Source organism: Nuphar pumila, chromosome 4, assembly GCF_984573655.1.
Source record: "Nuphar pumila chromosome 4, dmNupPumi1.hap1.1, whole genome shotgun sequence".
In the NCBI taxonomy this organism is placed as follows: Eukaryota; Viridiplantae; Streptophyta; class Magnoliopsida; order Nymphaeales; family Nymphaeaceae; genus Nuphar; species Nuphar pumila.
Window position 1 is genome coordinate 4,096,011 of NC_143252.1, and position 14,570 is coordinate 4,110,580.

At 37.0% G+C, this 14,570-nt stretch overlaps 1 protein-coding gene across 1 annotated transcript in view; it reads right to left on the reverse strand.

Moving 5' to 3' along the window:
* ABH1 (ARM repeat superfamily protein) overlaps nt 1-8,579 on the reverse strand; it is a 39,699-nt gene extending 31,120 nt beyond the window's left edge. Inside the window, exons 1-7 of the mRNA XM_090002281.1 lie at nt 8,347-8,579; nt 6,980-7,039; nt 5,755-5,811; nt 3,133-3,204; nt 2,609-2,671; nt 1,325-1,501; nt 344-475 (exon numbers count right to left, since the gene is read on the reverse strand). Coding sequence (XP_089858407.1) covers nt 344-475; nt 1,325-1,501; nt 2,609-2,671; nt 3,133-3,204; nt 5,755-5,811; nt 6,980-7,039; nt 8,347-8,430 — 645 coding nt within the window. The 5' untranslated portion in view covers nt 8,431-8,579. The remainder of the gene's footprint in view (nt 1-343; nt 476-1,324; nt 1,502-2,608; nt 2,672-3,132; nt 3,205-5,754; nt 5,812-6,979; nt 7,040-8,346) is intronic.
* Between the last annotated feature and the right edge of the window lie 5,991 nt (nt 8,580-14,570).

Sequence of the window (14,570 nt, forward strand, 5' to 3'; positions counted from 1 at the left end):
TGAAGTAATCTATTTTCCCAGAAGAGAAAGTGTTTCATGGGGTTTGCAGAAATGCCAGTGTAATTTCCTCTCAATTGACCAAGTGAGAATTGCACTTCTCTATCTTAAAATGCTTTCATCCCAACCATTTCCTTCAATCTATGCAAGACCTCCACAAAATATCAATAAAACACATAGGAAGAAGTAAAAGAATCTGAGATGAAATGCATTTATTCATACATTCACAGAAGCTGCTCAAAGACACTGCATTTGCTAAATTCAGCAACTATTAGTTTCAAATTGAATTATCAATACCAACTTAAAAAAATTAAAACAGATTTTTTAAGTTGCAAGATCCACATACCTTTTCATCAGAACCTGTGGCACTTTCATCATCGAATGATAAAGCTGAAAACCCAGCATCATAAGCATGTTTTCTGATATTAAAGTATGATTGAATACCGGCCATAACTCTCTCAAGTTCTTCAGGAGCTTGCTGCAAACACAAAATAGCTTTAGCATGGAAGAGAAAATTAAGCAACATTCTTCATTTTTAGATGTCACTAAGCAACATTGAATATGGACAAATGATAGAAAACAAAATGAAGAAAAATGCTTATTTTAGGTACACTCTTACCAAACAATCATCAACAAAATTGCTTTCAGTGAATTAAGATTAATGGTATCAATGCACAGTCATCTGCTAACTTACAAATGAGGGATTTACAAGGAGCATCTGATTAACAAATGAATATATCACAACAATCACGAGATTTAAGATGAAGTGCGTCATTCAATGGAACAAGAGCCCACACAAACAACTAGAACGAGCAATTTGCACTCAATACCAATGTTCACTTCAGCAGAAGAGAACAAAAGACAGACTGAAACTACAGTACATCTTTTGTGTGACAGCAGTTGGCAGGTAAAGCAATCATTATGAATATTCCAGTAACGGCATATCCATCAGATTTAGGTTATTCAAGGATTTTCTGCTATTTGGAGCCTAATAGTTTAAGGATGTAACAAACAGCACAATAGAGCAGTACATTTGACCAACAGGCTTGGCCACCTCAAAATACATCTATTTTAATCCTTTAATGATGGTTGCTCTGTCCTAAACTTGAAGGGTGAAAGGTTTCGTACTTCATATGTACTATATGCCTCACCAGCAGACAAGTTTGGCATCGGGCTATAGATATAAAAAATAGTGCATGTTTTGAAAGAAAAAAAATCATTTAGAAAAAAAAACTCACTCTAAGGACAAGAACTTTGAAGTTAATCTACAACCAAACCAAGAAAAAGAAGCACACCCCAAAAAGAAGCAAAGACAGTATCAACACACCTCGACCAACTCTGCTCCTCCCCATGGAAGGCAAGACAAAATACAGGTCATATAAAAGTCAGCTTGTGCTTGCCAATATGGATTTCCTCTCTCCTCATCAACAGTTGTAGCTGCAGATGAAAGCAATGTCTCCAGCACCTCCACTACAGCACCTGGCTGAAGGACACTGTTGCACATCTGCAAACAACAGGTGGTAAGACTGTACTTGTGATAGGAAAAAACAATAAAATGCAAGTCACAACATGCCTGCACTGGATGTATAAAGCACAAACCACAAAATGTATGGGTAATGCAGGCTCCAGGAAATCCATACATGCTATGCAATTAATTCAAAGGCAGACAAGGTTATACATCATTTGAAGAAAATGCATGTTGCCCTAAATGTTATCTATCATTTTCGATACGAACATTTGACCTTTCTACTAGTATACTGTTTTGCATAAACCATTTTCCAGAAATACCAATCTAAAATGCTTTCATTGGTGCACATTCAACTTTAAAGATTTTCTCTTGCTGTGTTTGACTTTTTTGTTACGATGCTGCTCTCAAGAAAGATCAATTTCTTATTTTTCAAACGACAAATGTTGGACGTGGTTCAAAGATCTACCAGCATTCAAGTAGAAGATGCAATATTTAGTTTATGCTAATGTGCTCCATGGTATATATAATCTCAATCATTAGCATTAGTAATGGTCAGCAACATGGTCAATCATCAAGAGAACTGAAGACCTCTCGGAAGATCAAACGAAAACTAAGGTTTGTCATGAAGCTTAGTTTAGCCAATGTAATTGCTGCCTTCTTATAAACTGTCATAGACAAGGTTGCAGAAATCTCGCAAATAGTTATCTCGCTTACATTACATAAAGGATTAGGTTTCTCAAGTTGTTAACCTCACACTAAGGAGAAAAATGTCACAGAAATGTTCAAGTGCCCTGTGTGCCAAATATGCTCCCCCTCTTTCTCTTTTCATGTCCTTTTCCATTCTTAAGCAGTTATCTGTGTAATGATTTTATTTACTCTTAACACAAAAATAAAAATAAACTGGTAATCAATGATACCAATCTGATCACCTTGAAATAAACTCAGATTACATAAGCCAGTGTAACGATAATCATAAAATAAATAGGAGAAACAGAGTAAACATATTAACATATGAACAGTGCAAATATAAAAAAATAAAAGCAGTAAAATAACCAACCTCAGTGGAACAAAAAACCAATAGAGTGAAAAACATTTAAAGTGCAAGCAATGAAATAAGATATATGCAGTCACTGAATAACCTACAAGCACAATCAGAAATCTCAGTAGAATGCGGATTTTGTCGCAATCTGCCATGTCCAGGGCCTCCTAAAATTTTGAACAATAAAAAAAAAGGAGTGTCAGACCTTGCATAGGAAAACATGACTAGGAGGTAGAAACCAATAACAGTTTAAAGAAATAATCAACAAAAAATCCAATTCTTTCTATTTATGTGTCCAGAATATTGGAATTGAAAAAATGGGTAACAAGCAAATTGAAAGTCAACAGTGAATCCAAAATCTTGTGATAGACAATTAAAACTAAAAAAGAAATTACACATTCCAAAATTTGTAAATAGACCAAAGAAGTATACATAAAAGGCAGCAGAAACAAGAAATAACGTGGAGAATTTAACAGATGAAAACAATAACCTTTGATAAGAACCTAGTCTAATGAGCAAGATAACTTTTCAATAACTCAGTTAAGCAACTAAGAAAGGTAGAGGTTTATCATGACTGGAAGGCTTATTCTTATGAAACTATTTTTCTGCAGAAGTCATGTTTACTCACTTGCAAATTTCCTTGTAATGTTTGAACAACCTTCTCAACAAAGTCTTCATTTTCTATATTCAACAAGCCCACCTTCAGCAAAAGACAATGGAAAATATAACAAATTATAGAGCAAGTTGATCATACTAGAAACAGACATAACTAAGTTATGCATTGCATGGAAGACGCGAGGAAAAAAGAAAAATAGAACAAAGAAACTTTACTCCAACCTGGTAAAAAATAAAATTTCAAAATTCAGATATGCTAAATGGAGAAATGGGAACCTAATAAAAGGGCACGGTGCTAAATGAAACATGCTATTGGATTTTCGGTATTTTTGAAATTCTGACTGTACATATGTGATCTATATGCTAGATTTTATAGGAATCACTTCTTGGAGCATGTTATTCTGATGCATGGATAGGTTTTTTTAATAAGGTTTCAAAAATCAACGGCCTACCATTTTCAAAAAAAATTCAAGCTCCAAATACCAGTTTTTTCAACCAAAATGCATTATCCAAGTGTCGATTTCTAGTAAATCAATCATGCTGAACACATCTATGGGGTTGGAATTTTGAAAAAACACCGAAAATCCAATAGCATGTTTCATTTAGCACAGTGTCCATTTAGCATGTTCTGATTTCTCATGCTAAATGTATATTTTCCATAAAAATGATCAACACAAAGTGCAGTATGCCTATGCAACTTGAACTACAAGCTGTCCACACACACACACACACACACACACACACACACACATATATATATATACACACGTGTGTGTGTGTACTGTAGTCCATTCACCGATACAAAATACTAGGACAGCTATGTGCACCATTTGTAGGTAAAAAGTGTACAATGAAAACATGAACACAAGCAGCACAGCAAGTAAGCAAGCCAGCACCATGTGACCAGAGCTTCCCAAATCCTCTAAGGATTTTAAATGAGGCTCTGTTTGGGATCCGGTGTTGGAAAGGAGCTATAAGAAAATGGGTGATGAGGCTGGAGTTGTCAACTACATCATTGTGAGCATGTAGTAGAAAACGGTCCATCTCTGCTCTCTTCTCCACTCTCAACATCATTTTCATCTCCCGAATCGGGGTTCCCAAACACCAGTGGGTGTAGGTGGGGTAGGTGGTATTAATTAAACCCTCATCAAATCTCCATCTCTCCTCTCATTTCTGGCTCCCAAACAAAGCCTGAATGCTTCTTGATTTCAATTCCCACTCTAGCAACTATGGGCCAGCTTGGATAAAGTCTATGTGTGATCAAACTCTGATTCGTTCATGTGAAATTTGGTTTTTTTACAAAATGTACTCTCTTACTATGACAAACTAGCTTAACGTGTTTATATTTTCAATATCAAACTATTATTAAAAAAACTTTTTGTAACATAAATAAAGACTTATTTTTCAAGAGTCACTAAGTTAACCTGCCCGAGACACCGAGTGACTGGTGGAAATTTGACCAGTCTGAGGCCGAGCTCCAAGATTTCCAACCACAGATAGGGATTACATCTGAATTAAGAGAACACATATCCTTGGAAAATGCATGTTTATGGAGACCACAAACTTTTAATTTTCCACTTTTTTATAAAAATGTTTAGTTACCACCTATGTTGACAGTCAATGCATAAAACAACCACGGTCTTTCGAAATTGATGAATTGGTTGATATCTACTGAAGGATGTTAAAGTTAACAACACAGTGTTTGTGTGTGTATGTGTGTACATGTGTGTGTTGTGCTCACTTTTTTCCCATGTTGTAACCAGAGTTACCGGAAGTGCCTAGGTAAGTGGGGAAGCGCGCTTCGGAAGCGCGAAACGTTGCGCTTCGGAAGCGTGAAATGTCGTGCTTCCGAAACGCGGGGGGAAGCGCCATTTTTTAATGGGAAGTGCACTTCCCTTTTATGGAAAGCACGCTTCCCCCTTGCTTCCCCCATTTTTTCAATTTTTTGTATTTTTTATTTATTTATTTATTCGCTTCCACCTCGCTTCCTAGGTCGCTTCCGAGACGATTCTCGATTCGCTCCTAAGTGGTCCCACGCTTCCCGCTTCCTAAAATTTTGAAAGTGCCTCGCTTCCCGTATCGCTTCCCACTCCCGCTTCCTCAACTGGCAACCATGGTTGTAACTGGGATGAATGGAATAGGAATGGATTAATGTTGTGTATGTGTGTATTTTTCCAGTTAAAGCTTATTTTTCAAGAGAAAAAAATTATAAGTTGTTTACATATATCCATTGTTCAACATGTACTTTTAACAAACTCAAGCTTGATCTCTGTGACTCAGTTAACGGAATTTATCATTCTTGAAAGCAGGCCCGAAGTGGCAAACACAGCCACTGGTTTCAAAGAGGCCAACAGGCACATTTATGAGCTCCATTGATGCTGTAATTTGTCAAACATTTGATGGTCAAGATATATTTCATGCTATACTGATGTGTCAACTTTATAACTCAATCAGATACCGATGCACAAAAACATTAAGGCGCAACAAACCTATAAGAAAACTGAGTACCTGCAACTCTTGGACATTTTAGCATAAAATATTAAAAGAAAAAAAATGAAGATTAGACTGAGATAATATATAAGATTTGTACAATTCCACAACCCAACAAAGAGGGAAGATTGACTTGTATGCTTACCAGGGTTCCATACAATGGGATTTTGTGTGGCAACTGCTCAGCACACTGCAGAAGAAACTGCAAGTATAAAGAGAACCAAAAAATCATATCAAACACATATTTTCAAACCAATGAATTCACATAACTGATAGTCTAACCCCCATATTTTCGACCCAACCATCAACCAACAAAGAAAATGAAACAACTAAGATGATAACTGAAAGGGATGTTATACAAGTGATGCGGATTATCTGAGATGCCACGAACTGTGTTTACTCTTTACACCTGCACTAAATAGCAGTAGCCACTGGCCAGCTCAGGTCATTTTGGGCCTAGCCAGTTCTTTTAAGGCTCATGTGTATGCATCATGTATCCACAAACAAAGCCAATTTATATTCTATAGGACTGTAACCTCATGATGGTACATGAAGTTACAATGACAACTAGCCAATAAATTTCAGTAGAGTGACTTTTACCGGTTCTAGACTCAAATTCAGCCATTCTATTGTACATTTAACCATTCAGTATGCACGACATTAACAAACTTGTGCAAGTTTTTCATAAGGTTTTTCATCGTATCCTAACTCACAATTTGAGTCACTCCAGTTTAGACTCCAGTTTCTTCTCAATGTATACCTACTCAAAATACCAAAATTCCTCGCCCTTCTATGAATCCTTATATTGTTGACGCAAGAGAACAAAGTGATTCTATGTCCTTGGGTAGGTTGCCAATGAATATTTAGCACTAAAGGTTTTCTTGGTTGTGGAAAAACATTTGCCACCAGACGTTATCAGGGTTTTTTTTCATCAGCCAAGAATTAAAATAAGTCAAGGTACTAAAATCTCCTTTGTACTCATACACTGAATACAGAATAAGATGCATTGCATGATCCTGGCTCGCAACAAGCATAAATGATCTGTCTCTCCGTTATATAACATTAACCTCGTCTTGCACCAATTGAATAACAGTATAAGGAACTCATGCCAAGACAAATGTTTCTTTTATTTCCTCTCTTTTTTAACTAAACTAACATATGCATTGATTTCAGACCAATACACAGGCACGTGAAACCCTTTAGCCTGCGAAGATAATCAATCAAATAAGGACTTCAAAACAACGCCATGAAGAAAACTCGCCACCAAAGACCCCTCCGTGCAGTGTACAGCCAATTTTTCAAAAAAGTTGATAGCCATTCAAACCCATTAATAAGTAAATGAAGGAAGCTAAAAAAGAGATAAACATTACCGATAAGATATCAGCATCTGAGTGTTCCAGCTCCTGAGATAAAACATTATAACAAGTTTCCTGCAACGACATTTCTAAGCATGAGATACGTGAAAACATGTTAAAAACAAGAGAGACAAGGAAAATACAAATTACAGAGGCGCACAAGTGTAAAAATTCAAATACTGTTAACTCATCAAATTCCGCAAAAAATGTGAGACAGCATCCGTTAAAACGATAATAACAGTTTCTACCATCTGGTAACAAAAAATCTTCAAACAGATGAACCCAAGTGTCTTGGGTATTAGAGTATCGCCAAGGTAAGGAATTCACAAAGACGGAAAAACTCACTAGTTAATTACACTCGTCTTCACGAACCATCAGCAAAACCCATAATGGAGAACAGCGCACAATAAGCATCCTGAAAAAGTCATTCCAAAACCCTACCGATTTCGCATGAAAACAATGCCCATAATCCTCCACTCAACAACAACAACTACGCCTTCCTCCCAAAACAATTGGGGTCGGTGATATGAACCAAAAAAGAAAATCATTCTGGGTCTTCCACACGAATCCTTCTCCATCAATCATTTCTATCCAATGCCATGTCCTCGGTGAGGTTCAAAGCATTCATATCCTTTCCTATCATCTCCATAAAAGTCTTCTTAGGCCTACCCCGACCTCTTTTAACTAATATATTTTCCCATTTCTCCATCCTTCTAACTGGAGCATCATTAGGCCTTCGCCTAATATGTCCAAACCACCGTAAACGATTCTCTCATCTTATTTTCAATACGTATCTCCTTGTTTCGAATCTTATCTTTGTATTTCCACACATCCATCTAAGCATCTCAGCTACATTCATTTTTTTAATATGATGTCTCTTGGCAGCCCAACATTCCGTACCATACAGTAAAGCAGGCCTAATTGTCGTCCTATAAAACTTTCCCTTCAACCGCAATGGCATTCTACGATCGCGCAATCCTCCACTCCTCCACTGTAATATAAGTTATATAACTACTCCTAGCATGCCAACCACCACTTTACAGGCAAATTGATCGCAGCATTTTTCCGTGAAACAACGTTGACAAAACCCATCCACAATTCAACCAAAAATCAACATTAATACCACTCTATCTCCACGCAATCGCAGATGCAAGCTCCTAGCCACAACCATTCACACCTCCTGCAACTCATGACTCGAAGGCCAACCTTCCCACTTCCAACAAGCCTTCCTCGTACGCATCGAAGAATTCAAACAGGGAAAACGAAAACTAGGGTTTTGCACATACAGAAAGCCGCAGAAAACAATCAAACTCGACACGGAAACCGAGAAGACAAACGAAGAGAAGAGGGAAAAGAAAGAACGAGGAGAAGAATGAGCTCACAATGTGTTCTTCGAAATCGGAGCTGCCGTGATACTCCGGGGACTTGTCGCCGATCCTGAGGAGCAAGCTCCCCCAACTACTCATCGCGCCCGACTCCAATAAGAGGAAGCGGTGAAGAGGAGGAACGAGATAGGGTTTTCCTGAGGGAACCAAAAAGGAGGAGGGCTCTGGTCTGGAGAGACCCAGAGAGAGAGAGATGAAACAGAGGGTGGAACTGGCGCAGTGGGTTTAGGGTTTGCGCGGGGTTTCGTTTTCTGTTTTTTCTTTTTTTTCTTTCCCCTCTTTTTATGATCGTCGGGGTTTTCTGTTCGGTTCGGGTCGGTTTGGAGAACCGACTCCAACGATAGGACCCACTAACAGTGTGACAAATATCGCAAGCAAGATTTATGAAAATCTCACAAAAATGTCGTGAGAAATTAACTAAATGTTTTAAATTTTTATTTCTTGCCATATTTTCAAAATATTGAAAGATTTTTTCTCAGAAACATAAATATCATCTTTTGAACCCCAATATTTATGTTTTTATCCGCTATTTATCATTTAAAATTGTGTGCTTTTTATTTTTATTTATTTATAAAAAAATATTTTTATTGCCGATATTTTGCCAAAAAAACTCGAGATTTTCAAAAAAAATATATATTTGTTGCAAGTTTTTGGCTGCCGATATTTTTGCCATTTTTAACTTTTGTCACTATGCCCACTAAAGGTAAAATTGAATCGCTTATACTAAGACCGATCCGATTAGACCCAACCCAAACAACGTCCATCATTTCGAATTGTGGCAAAAAAAAAAATGGATAATATTGAATCGTTGCAATTTGTCTCGATGTTAGGGGTGTCAACAGGTTGGGCCTCCCCCAGAATTGGGTGGGTCTGGACCCAAATCCGACTAAGAAGTGTTAATTGGATGGGATGTATCATGGAGAAAACCATCACTAGGTTTGATAAGGTATTTTTGTTGACAAGTCACCAATTGCAGTAGATGTCTGTCAATAGGGTTGTACAGTGAAAACCAGTTGGCTTGGACTCAGTTTGGGCTCGACCCATTTAAGTTCAACTTAAACACCTTAAAAAAAAAATGAGCCGAGCTTGAGCAAAAGATTTGACTCAGTACATGTAAAACAAGCCGAGCCTGAACAGACAAGCTCGATTAGGCTCAGTTCATGTAGTCAGATAAAGATATAATTATATAGGTTATTTAAAAAAACATACCCAGTTTTCTTTTTATATTTCAGATTCATGCCTAGAAAATATGGTAATTCAATTGCACATGCTTTAAATTTTTGGCTTTGGCTTTGGTTTTAGTAATTTAAATTTTGCAATAGTTCTGGATTGGGTTTGATTTGGTTTTGGCTTCCATGTCAGTTATCATGAGAAGTTAATTTAAACATTGACCATGTAATTTTACCATCCTGATTGGTTTTTACCTTCTTCATGCTGCTATTAAAACCTAAGCTTTTGAATGTTTGAATCAATGTTGTCAGTGTCGGTATAGGCCCAACGATTCAGCCTTATCGGCCAGTACCGATACTTAAATGAATCACTCTGTATCGGCCAAAAAATAAAAACCTTACTTGTCAATCAGAATGTGGCACGTGTTAAAATCATTAAAATAATATTTTAAAATATATATAAAATGATTTTATTTATTTTTTATTAAAAATTAACTGATTCAAGGGTGATGCGTAATGATTTTGTGCCAGTACGATAAGTATCATCCGATACGCGCCAATATACACCGATATTGTCTTTATAAGCCATTGAGAGCAAAGCTGGTAAACAAGTTGAACGAGCCAAGCTTGGGTTGTTCAGGCTCGGCTCTTTAAGGGTACCCTGCTCGGTCTCAGCTCATGAGCTTGTCATAAGCCAAGCCGAGCCTGAGCTTATTACAAGTCGAGCTTTAGGATTCATAATGGGTCGGGTACCCCACACATCAAGGTATATTGGAACTCACTCAGATAACAAATTGTTAGGTTCTGGTTTGGTTGGGTCGTGAAAATGGAATCCCAAACATGGACCCCAAGGGTATGTTTGAAATGAACAAAAAGAACGGAACAAAACATTGGTTCTGTTTGTTATGTAACAACTGTTCAAAGTCCAATGTTTGTTTGGACCGTACTCAAATGCTATGTTCCAAATGTTCGTTGTTTGACGATAACGTGCGGACAACTTGAACAAACGGCAGATCTCGCCTTCCCCACCACGCCGGCAGCAGATCTCGCCTTCAACCTTTCGGCAACATCAGAAACCCTAGCCGGAAACCCGTTCTTCGAAGGATAAAGAACTGTCGATTTGTCCTTCGCGAACAACTCCCTCAAGAGACGGATGATCTGATCGTTGTCCCTCTGCTCTGAGTCATCGACGAAGTTGCCCTGGTGCCAAGAGACGACGAGGAGTCTCGTCCGTCGACGGCCGATGGTGGAGGCATCGTCCTTCCTCTGGGCAAGGCGAAGGCTGAGGCATCGTCGTTCTTCTGGACGAGGCAGAGGCGGGAGTAGGTTTGCTTCTAGCTTTCGGCGCTCTCGTTGAAGACGGACCGATCGATCTTTGGGACGTACCCCTGCCTGTCGAGAAGAGCCACGATAGCAGGGGCATGCCCTTGCCTACCGGAAAGACCCACGACAGCAGGAACGTGCCTCTGCCTGTCGGAAAGCAAATGGTAGCAGGGGCATCTGCCCCTACCGAAGCCATGAACAGGTGGCAGAGAGAGAGCGGGAGGGCACGACAGAGGGGTCGTCAACCCTCCGACAACAGAGAAAAAATGAAGAAGGAGGGGGAAAAAGAAGATAGGGGGAGAAAGAGAAGGGGGAGGCACGACAGGAAAGGCACTGACCTCCTGTCAGCCTTTCGACGAACATAGGGAACAAGGGGAGGCGTGGCAGGGGCCTTCCGACCTCCTACCGACCTTTCGGCAAACAAAAAAAAAAAGAGAAGAAGGGAAGAAGAAAAAAGAAAATACCTGGAAGAGGGGGCATCGTCGTCGATGTCAGGCTCGCCTATGAAGTAGCTGGCGACGGGAAGGGAAGTGGGTACCTACGAGGTCGTCAATGACAGCGATCGAAATAAGGAGGAGGTGACGACGTCCGAGCTTGCTGAAAACTGCAATGAGAGAGAGAGACGTCAAGGAGGAGGCACGGGCGAGATGGTTTGTTGCGCCCATCGAGAAATTTGTGTTCCATTGGTTCCTGTTATTTTTGTAACATGGGGGAGAGTGGAACAAAAATAACATAGGAATAAGAACGCGGTGGATGCGCAGAACGTCGTCTGCCGCGTCCAAAGTTTGTTGAAAATTGTCGTTCTTAGCATAATTTTTGCCCGAATCACGCTAAGAATGGCACATCAAACGTACCCCAAATTCCCTCCAGTCATAGTCACAAAAGTTTAAAACAACAAAATATTGGAAGCCAAAAACATTCACAATATTTAAAAATAAATAAAAACATACACATTTTGTTGTAAAAATATTAGCAATAATAAATAATTTTAAAACTAACAAACTTATGAATAAATACAAACAAAAAATCCAAAAATAAAATGCATGATCTTTTTGTGGCAAGTAGCCATTGGAAACATAAATAATGTGTTTAAAACACGATGTCTATATTTTTACAAAAATATCACAAGAAATTAATGATTAAAACTTTTATGTAATTTCTTATAATGTTTTCATGATATTTTCATAAATATCACAATATTTGTTTTACTGCCTCCAATTACGGGTGTCAACGGGTCAATTTTACCCGAACCAGACTCGGACCAAACCCTATAGGTTCCGGGTATAGTGACAAATAAGAAGACCCAGGTCCAGACCCAAAGGTCTGAATAATACATTGACCTGGGTATAGTTTGTTAAATTTTATACCATACCCGGCCCAACCCGGGTTCGGATTAAGACCCACAAATTTTCAATGTAAAAATGATAAAAATATTATTTTTTCGGGTATGGTATGAGTTTGATTCATGTAGTTCTTATCAGGTCTGGGTATGGTTTCTCTTATAGTAAACCAGATTAGATCTGAGCTTGGATCCGATATCATACCCAAAAAATCTGGTCCAAGCCTAATTCCAATGGTTCGGAACCAAAATTGACCGGTTGACACCCCTGCCTTCAATCGCTAATAGACAAGGGGCAAAAAATGGTTTAGAGAGAACCATGGTTTGCCTTAAAACCTATTTTTTTGGCAAACCTAGTTTGCCAAAAAATAGATCTTTAACCTCTTTGAGTGACCAAATAAATCATGTTTTTGGTAATTACAAACTTCAAAGTAATAAAAAATATATATTGGCCATTTTTTCTAACCCATCATTGGCAAAATTGAGGCCGAGTTGGCATGATAAAAAAGGGCTGGTGGTTGGAGAAACCTCCCCTGGTAAGCCAAGTTGAAAACCTAGAGTTTTTTTTTATATATATTTAGCCAAATTTTGGCATCGTCGAAAGGCATCAAAATTTGGTTTACACTCAAAACCCTGACCCAATATCCATGAGGGCCAAGGTGGGCACTTGCTCAACTTGACATGGAAAAAGCCTCTTATTGGGATATTGGGTGAGGGTGGGTAGTGCTCACCTTGATCCGAAACTCTAAATAGTAGCCCGGGTCAGGGTGGACACCATCCAAGCTTGACCCACGAGGGGTCATGAACCACCCACCTCTCTCTCTCTCTCTCTCTCTCTCTCTCTCTCTCTCTCTCTCTCTCTCTCTCTCTCTCTCTCAAGTCCCAATCGTGGTCTGGCAGGCTCTTTAATGTTTTCACTCTATCTTTTTCTTTGTTTTCTTGTGCTTTTTTTAGAGTTTAGGATTTTAAGACCTTTTGAGTTTGTTTGTTTTTTCAATTAGCAATGAGTTTATATATATATATATGTATATATATATATATATATACACAAATGAGTGAATGCAACATTAGTTTATGTGTTTTTGTTTTTAATCAACATTTCCAAATACTTGATTTTAGCTAGAAACTTAGAATTTAGGGATTTTTTTAAAATTAGCATATATATGTGAATGATGCTTGTTTTAGGTTTATTTTTTATTTTTTAAATCGATCAACTTAAAACTTGATTTCACATCCTTGATTTTAGTTATAAACTTAGAATATTAAGGTTTTTTATAATCATTATATATATGAATGATGTTTTCAAGATTTAGGGGTTAGGATTTTGGTTTTTATTATTTAAATATCATGGATATTTAATTAAGTTTTAGTTTTTTTTGAGTTTTTTTTAATTAGCATTTAGGTGTTTGATTTTGGGTTTTTAAATGAGGTGAATACTTAATTAGGTATTTTAGTAATTTTTATTTTTATTCATTTTTAAACATGATTCGACATGCTTAATTTTAGTTAAAAACTTACAATTTTTGTTTTTGTTTTTTAATTAACATATATGTGAATAGTATTTTTTTAGGATTTAGGTTTTTTATTTAGTTTTTACCTTTTCAATAGCATGAACCATGAATATTTCATTAGGTTTTAGGTTTTTCTGTTTTTCTGTTTTTTTTTTTTTCAATTAGCATTTAGGCATTTGTGTTTTTACATTTTTCTCAACATTAAACTTGATTCCATGTGCCTGACTTTAGTTATAAACTTGGAATTTTAGGGCTTTGTAATTATTATATATATGAATGATGTTTATCGGGATTTAGGGGTTAGGCTTTAAGTTTTATATTTAGCTTTTTTAAATAGCATTATATTTATTTAAGTTTTATTTTTTTTTGTATGTTTTTAATTAGCAGTTAGGTTTTTTTTTTTGTTTTCTTTAATGAGGTGAATACTCAATTAGCTATTCTTAGTTTTTTTATTTTTAATCAACATGTGCATAATTGTAGTTTTTTTTTCAAGCGAATGATGTTTATTTAGGATTTAGGCTTTTTATTTACTTTTTATTTTTAAATATTATGAACCATGATATTTCATTAGATTTTAAGGTTTTTTGTGTTTTTTTTTTCAATTAGCATTTAGTTACTTATGTATTTCTTTATTTTCAACCAACATTAATCTTGATTCCACATGGTTATAAACTTTTGAGGGTTTTTTAAATATTATATATACGAAGGATGATTGTTAGAATTTAGGAGTTAAGATATGGGTTTTTTATTTAGTTTTTTTTATAGCATGAACATTTATGCAAGTTCTAGTTTTTTTGTGGGTTTTTTTCACTGTTTATTTGTGCCCACCCTAGTTTAGATTCCTAGCTCCGCCACTATATATATATATATATATATATA